This window comes from Eleginops maclovinus, chromosome 5 (assembly GCF_036324505.1).
Source record: "Eleginops maclovinus isolate JMC-PN-2008 ecotype Puerto Natales chromosome 5, JC_Emac_rtc_rv5, whole genome shotgun sequence".
Lineage (NCBI taxonomy): Eukaryota > Metazoa > Chordata > Actinopteri > Perciformes > Eleginopidae > Eleginops > Eleginops maclovinus.
The window spans coordinates 23,903,633-23,911,922 of NC_086353.1; the positions used below are offsets into that span (position 1 = coordinate 23,903,633).

Genomic DNA, 8,290 nt, shown 5'->3' on the forward strand with positions numbered 1-8,290 from the left:
AATTCATTAACACATAAGTACATTATTATTCAAACTTTTAAAAATACTTTTCCTCTAAAATTGACCATTTTGATGAGTACTTATACTTTTGTTAATATATGTATTTATATCAATAACATGTATTTTATTTTTGATCAAATGTTTCCTTAAAGGTAATTAGATATTTGCTTATACCGTATATGTTGTTGTTAGTTACTAACACAACGGCATAATTAACCTGATCATGTGTTTTCTTTACTTTACTTTGAATTATTTAAAGCTGTAATGCACCATGACATTCACTCATAGCTACACAACTCTTTTTGCCATTTCAGAAGTTTTAAAACATCTTGGACTGATAGATTAACAGACAAGTCAGGTCTTTTATAAACACATTCACAGAGAGATTGAGGGAGCAAAAGTATTGACATTCTGTTTGATTTCTTGATCAAAAATGTTTTGCCACAGTGTTTGAAGCTTTCATTTCTCTGACAGACAGTAGGAAGTGAAATAATGCATTGAGCTCAATGGGAATAAGTACTTCTTCAACTTCAGTATATATCATCAAAAAAATGGATGAGCCACCCTCAGAAATAAACTAAATGTTTTTAAAAACAGTCACAGTACAAGTGTTTAGGGTTGGAGTTAAGACATTTATTTACTAAAGTACACTTATTAACACGCCACAGTAATCAAACTAATTAAATCAAGTTTTTTGTTTGTTTTAATGAGTGATTAAACCAACCTAATGATTTCAGAGGGGTGCCTCACCAAAAGAAAAGACATTTGTTGGAAAAGGAAGCTTCTTCATTTCAGTGAAAGACATTGACCACAAAACACAAGGTGTGAAACATGTCAGATGACAAACGATTAAAAGCTGCAAACCTGCAGCAAAGACAGAGTACACAGGAAGTCGTGCATACATCTCGTTTTGTTTTTATTTCAAATTCACAGCTGTGATTATTACTCTCAATGACATGAATCACATTAAAATACAAAAAAGGCATTTATTTAACCACCATGCATTCTAGTGGAAACCCCCATTTGAAAAGTTTGATGGTCGATCATTTCACAGTTGGGAATGGGAAAGACATACTGTAAGAAGAACAGATACTGTAGAGAATACAAAAAAAAGAAAAATGCCATATACGTACAACATTTACCCCACAAAACCATTTGTAAATCACTGCTGGTTTAGGACATTTTGAAGAGGCGAAATATTGACTATAGTGGTGTACACATGTGTTAAAATCAAGGTGTTTAAGGTGGTTTCCTAACAATATGACTGTAGGTATACATCATTTACAGTTAAAGAGTTAAATCTGCTGGCTCAGAGTCACTTAATGACTAAATACCAACACAGCCGTTTCCATATATGGTGTTATTATGTACCTCAAGCTGCTGGAAAACAAAGCTTCCTCATTCAAGTAAATGAGCTTCACCACATGACACACTGTGAGAAATGTGTCAGAAAAACCTGAACCAACTGTAAATGTGTGACATTTTGGTTCTTTTGGTATGGGAACAGGCTGCTGCTGTGATGGATTAACACCCAAACAGAACAAAGATTGTGTACAGATAACACATGTTGCTGCTTTTGTAAGCACACGCTATTAGTGTAAACATTATTTAGAATATGAGAGTCGATATTGTTTTGAAGTTTGTCAATGGAGATGACTGTTTTCCCTAAAATCACGATTCGCTATTTATTCATCCATTATGAATCACTATTATTAAAACGTCTACGTTTTAATGGTTGTAATCCATTTTAATACATGTCCAATCTACACCAGCCTAAACGAATTAACCTTGGATGTCATGTTTGTTTTCTTTTTGAAATAAATCACGAAGATGGCCAAAATAAAAACAAACAACCTTAAAATGGATTTGAATTAAATTAGGTACAAATCTAAAACCTGACCGGTATAATGACAGCCTGATTAATTTTAGAAATGAGAAGAAAATGTATCAGGAAGATACAGCAGCAAGTTGGTCATTTTCTTTCTTTCTGAGCAAAATCAATGAGTACAGGTGAGAATAATTGGAGGAAATATTGAGTTTAAAGAGAATCGACGGTGGATTAGGCTGCTCCTATAGGTGAAAAAGGCCACTACATACAGTGGGGCAAAAAAGTATTTAGTCAGCCACCAATTGTGCAAGTTCTCCCATTTAAAAAGATGAGAGAGGCCTGTAATTTTCATCATAGGTATACCTCAACTATGAGAGACAGAATGAGAAAAACAATCCAGGAAATCACATTGTAGGATTTTTAATGAATTAATTGGTAAATTCCTCTGTAAAATAAGTATTTGGTCACCTACAAACAAGCAAGATTTCTGGCTCTCACAGACCTGTAACTTCTTCTTTAAGAGGCTCCTCTGTCCTCCACTCGTTACCTGTATTAATGGCACCTTTCTGAACTCGTTATCAGTATAAAAGACACCTGTCCACAACCTCAAACAGTCATACTCCAAACTCCACTATGGCCAAGACCAAAGAGCTGTCAAAGGAGACCAGAGACAAAATTGTAGACCTGCACCAGGCTGGGAAAACTGAATCTGCAATAGGTAAGCTGCTTGGTGTGAAGAAATCAACTGTGGGAGCAAGTATTAGAAAATGGAAGACATACAAGACCACTGCTAATCTCCCTCGATCTGGGGCTCCACGCAAGATCTCACCCCGTGGGGTCAAAATGATCACAAGAACGGTGAGCAAAAATCCCAGAACCACACGGGGGGACCTAGTGAATGACCTGCAGAGAGCTGGGACCAAATTAACAGAGGCTACCATCAGTAACACACTACGCCGCCAGGGACTTAAATCCTGCAGTTCCAGACGTGTCCCCCTGCTTAAGCCAGAACATGTCCAGGCCCGTCTGAAGTTTGCTAGAGGGCATTTGGATGATCCAGAAGAGGATTGGGAGAATGTCATATGGTCAGATGAAACCAAAATAGAACATTTTGGTAAAAACTCAACTCGTTGTGTTTGGAGGAGAAAGAATGCAGAGTTGAATCCAAAGAACACCATACCTACTGTGAAGCATGGGGGTGGAAACATCATGCTTTGGGGCTGTTTTTCTGCAAAGGGACCAGGACGACTGATCCGTGTAAAGGAAAGAATGAATGGGGCCATGTATCGTGAGATTTTGAGTGAAAACCTCCTTCCATCAGCAAGGGCACTGAAGATGAAGCGTGACTGGGTCTTTCAGCATGACCATGATCCCAAACACACCGCCAGGGCAACGAAGGAGTGGCTTCGTAAGAAGCATTTCAAGGTCCTGGAGTGGCCTAGCCAGTCTCCAGATCTCAACCCCTTAGAAAATCTTTGGAGGGAGTTGAAAGTCTGTGTTGCCCAGCGACAGCCCCAAAACATCACTGCTTTAGAGGAGATCTGCATGGAGGAATGGGCCAAAATACCAGCAACAGTGTGTGAAAACCTTGTGAAGACTTACAGAAAACGTTTGACCTCTGTCATTGCCAACAAAGGGTATATAACAAAGTATTGAGATGAACTTTTGTTATTGACCAAATACTTATTTTCCACAATAATTTGAAAATAAATTCTTTAAAAATCCTACCATGTGATTTCCTGGATTTTTTTTTCTCATTTTGTCTCTCATAGTTGAGGTATACCTATGATAAAAATTACAGGCCTCTCTCATCTTTTTAAATTGGAGAACTTGCACAATTGGTGGCTGACTAAATACTTTTTTGCCCCACTGTATGTAACGTATTTTATTTTGGTTTTGCTTGTTTTTCATACATAATATTTCAGACAGTAATGCATACTTGTTAAAACTTGGAATGAATGAAGAAAAAACTAAACGCTACATATATTATTGTAATATTTGTACTTATTTATTTGTTGTTGTGACAATGCATTCTATCATACAAACCTTTTATTGAATTATTTAATGCAAAAATGCTCCCAGGAAACACAATATCCACTTTAATCATTATTTTGTTCTTCTCGAAAAAGCTGCACAACTCATCAGCAACACGTTGAACCTGAAACAACATGCAACTAGAGACACACCTGGGCATTACGTTACCCAATCAAGAGTCTTTTCTCATTTTGGATCATATTATGCTGTTTATATGGAACATAAGGCGAATGGCTGAACTGTAGGGTGGTGAACATGTGACATGTTGCTTGAGGAAAATGGAGAATTAAATGGGAAGAGGTGTGCCAAGAACAAAAATATCTTATCATAGTTAACTTTTGACAACCAATCAATACAAATCATGCATGAAACTCATGCATGTATGTAAACACCCTTGAGGGATAATTAATTTCTGGAAAATTTAAAAGGAGGTGTATTAACAGTAAAGTGGTAGCAAATGTGAGTTATCATGACTTTTTTGGTGATAATCTCAACAGGCAAGGTGGAAGCTCCAAGGTAAGTTCCAAAACCTTCAGTGACATTAGAGATGTTCATGGTTGTTGACATTCCGTAATGCCAAGAAGGACCCTGTTGGTGGCACATTAAGTTCCTGAACCTACACCTAAACCTCCAGCAAAAAATCCCTCCCCTCCAACAGAACCACTTCATTGCCACATCCAGGTGAATGCATCCAAGGTTACCGTACCTCCAACGAAAGCGACACCGCCCAACAGATAAGGAGCTCGCCATGGGACAAAACTCTGCACTAAAGAGGCTGTCCCTCAAGAATACATTGAACCTTTTAGCCAATCCTGTGGGCCTGCCCAGCAGTTTAAACTCTTAGCTCAGATTAATGGTAGGACATCAACACTGGAGTAGGGTTGAGATTGTTAATAACCAACTGTCCTAAGGCAGTCTTGAAAGCATTTATTTAACTAATCATTAACTAATATGGAGAAGAAAAAAGGTTTGATTAAAAGTTACTCAAGCTCTAGCACAACACAACCAGTCAGAACTGCAGACCAAACTGCATGAAATGTGTCTAATCCTCCCAGAAGGATTCATTATTTTCTATGTTTATGTGTCTTTGTGTTGCATGTTACTGGAAGCAGAAGTATTGACTGATGTTCTTATTGACCAAATACAATAGGTTTCCAATCTGCGCTCTGTTGTTGCCTGCACTGCAACGGACACAGTGGGAGATCTTACCTGGAGAAGGGCATGAACCCTGAGGCAGAGCGGACAGGAAGGCGCTCTGCTGCTGAGGTTGAAACACGCCTTCATTTACCAGCAGGAAAACCTCGCCCTGGACGCGCTGATGAAGGAAACAGCCCCGGAAGATTCATGACATTGTGCCTAGAAACTAAATTTCTAAATGAGGATTGTATTTCTGCACAGGCACCATGGACAGAACCTGCTTCAGGGACATGATCACCAGAGGATTTCACTGTCATGTATGAGGTCATCCCTATGAAGGACAGAAGGTCTTGCAGAAGATGAGGCGGTAGAAGGGGACAGAAAGACAGGATGACATTGAGTCACCATCTAATTTAGGCTGCCATGGTGGTGCAGGGGTTGCCTCAAAGAAGGAGAATGTTTGTGTCAGAACTAGGTGACCATGTTCTCCCCATGCCATTGCAAGTTTCTCCAGGTGTTCTGGTTTCCTTCAACAGTCAACAAGACATGCTGATTATTTGTAATCTGATTTTCTTTTAGTCTATGTTTATGTTCTTTGATTTTAAAGAAAATAATTTGGGATTGAAGCCTTTAATAACAGGGCAACTAAATGTGCCTTTCATTAAAGTGCATTCAAGTCAAAAGAACACACTTGCACAGATATGCGCACACACATAGTATATGTGTGTGATCACAAAGTCAATCAAGACTCCACCTCCAAATTAAACTATAAGATGGGGCAGATATTGTGAGCTACTGAACAGAGCTTGCTGTCAGCAGTCATGGTAAGAACCCTGAGTTCTCCCCTAAATTAGACTTATAGTTTGAGTAGAGTATTAACTTGTATTAATAGCTTAGTTTCGTGAGATTAAGGCTGAAATTTGGATTTCAAAAGCTAATTTTTTGAATGATTCAGTGTCAATGCCTTTACATTAAATTCCTTGATTTTTCTTCCATACAGATGGGAAGGCTGTGGCCTCTCCTACTCCTTTGCGGGGCATGGAGTCCTCTGTGTCTGTCAGCAGGTGTAAGCTTCCTTGGGACACCACAGGAGTGTGCAAATGCTACATTTGTCCCAGGTTACAATCTGGGTGGAGAAGGCTTCGACATTGTCACAATGGAGAGGAAAGGTGCCTATGTCATCGACACTGAAACATGGGATCTTGGCAATGGCAGTTGCAGGCTTTACAGCAACAGCTTGGCCAACAATGTGAAACAGAAAGTCCCAGTTGCTGTGACCGATTGGAGAACCTCCACTAAGTGCAATCTAAAGGTCTCCAGCCAACTCTACGATTCGGTTGAAACCCTCATCAATGACTCCACGTCATCAGTGTCCAATGATTGGAAACTTGGCCTTAAACTCCCTGTAGACCCATCTCTCACTGTCAGTCTTGGTGTTGCCTTTGGAGGTTCCCACTCCAAAGAATCAAGATTTGCCATTGAGAAGTCGAAAAAAGATCACTACACCTTCTTCAGCCATTATGTCGACTGTCAGTTCTACAGGTAAGTGTGTGGACTGATATTCCTCCTGTTGTCTTTAACTCTGAAATGTCATGCTCCGATGAGTATTGTTCTTGTTGCAAAAATTGCAAGCAACATGAAAAGTGATGAAATCAGAATGTGATAGCCTGTCTCTAATGTATATGCTTCCTGTGCTTCACAAAACAAACCTCCAATGAGTCATGTATTTCAATCAACCGTGAACTCAAATCCTTCATATGGTGATCTGATTGACACATATGGTACACATTTCATCACAAAAGCGTCCCTAGGAGGCAAAATAAAATCAATCACTTCTGTCAAGACCTGTGAGGCATCAATGAATGGACTAACGGCAACCGAAGTCCAAAACTGCTTGTCAGTAGAGGCTTCCGCTAGCTTTGCAAACACTGCTGACATTGATAGCATGATCAAGACCTGTGAGGGCAAGAAGAAAACATTCAGCCATGGCCAAGGTTTCAGTAGCGAGTTTAGTGAGCGTACCTCAGAGGTCGTTGGTGGAGGGAAAATTGATGCTGATGTGCTCTTTAATGACCATTCAAACCCCTCTGTCTACAACAGCTGGGTCAACTCACTGAAAAGCACACCTGATTTGATCAAATACAACTTAAAGCCTCTGCACACCATACTTCCAGTGAATCATCCTGCCAGGGCCAGACTGAAGCAGGAGGTGGAGGAGTACATCAAGAACAACGCATTGTTGAAACAATGCTCTGAAATCTGTAAGGTTGGCCACAGATCCAACAAGAGGGATCCTTGTGCTTGTGTTTGTAATAGCAATCAGAATCTCAGGTCAAACTGCTGTCCGACTGGGAAAGGTCTTGCAACGTTAAAGGTTTTTAATCTCTACGCTGAAGGGCTGTATGGTGATGTGTGGACTGAGACAGATGGCTCAGTGGAGGTGAATTTTGGGGATCAGACTAAGCGGACTGCCATCATAGATGACAATGACAATCCTAGGTGGCCGGAGACATTTCAATTTGGAACCATCAAAATCAACATGGCAAATACACTTGTGTTTAATGTTTATGATGAGGATTCTTACTGGAATAGTGATCTGCTAGGCCAGTGTTCAGTGGATTTGCAAGTCGGGCGTGGAATAGATTCTTGCATGCTAAATCATGGTACCCTCTTCTACTCCTACCAAGCAGAGTGCGCACCAAGTCTTGGTGGTCATCAATGTCAGGAATACTTACCCTCATCCATGAGTGCGTCCTTGGCCAAAGTCTTTTACTCTAAAAATGGGGTCCTGCTTGGAGAGACTGGATGAAAGTAGTCGCGGTTAGGTAAGCAGTTGACCTGAGATGTTTTAGCCTGTTTCCCTACCTTTGTTTGCGAAAATAATTATGTTAATCCTCAAATGTAATCCAATATGTATGTGTGTGAAAAGTGGTGTTACATAATCAAACCTTTCTTTTGCTTCTTTCTTCTGCCAATAAAGCATCAGCAAAGACAACAACGGTGTCCTTTTGTGTTGTTTACATGTAATATTGAAATGATGATTAATCAGGAGTACATATAAACTTTAGACTCTGTTTAGTTACAAAGTAAGTCAAAAATGTGTACCAATCAAAATACAATAGAAACATAATAACTTAACTTTCACTTATTCTATATTCAATAGTAGTTTATTTTTTAAACAAAGGCACAGTAAAAACTAAGAGTGTCATGAATTGTGCTGGAGTGGGAGAAACAGAAACCTCAAATAAAAGGAAAGAACACATTTGAAAGGGTGAGTTAGAAATATTTTAT

The 8,290-nt window shown here is 39.4% G+C and overlaps 1 protein-coding gene across 1 annotated transcript in view; it reads left to right on the plus strand.

The window, feature by feature from the left end:
- Positions 1 to 7,883, plus strand: part of LOC134865057 (perforin-1-like) — a 10,871-nt gene extending 2,988 nt beyond the window's left edge. Inside the window, exons 2-3 of the mRNA XM_063884446.1 lie at positions 6,000 to 6,541; positions 7,100 to 7,883. Coding sequence (XP_063740516.1) covers positions 6,000 to 6,541; positions 7,100 to 7,808 — 1,251 coding nt within the window. The 3' untranslated portion in view covers positions 7,809 to 7,883. The remainder of the gene's footprint in view (positions 1 to 5,999; positions 6,542 to 7,099) is intronic.
- Positions 7,884 to 8,290: the final 407 nt, after the last annotated feature.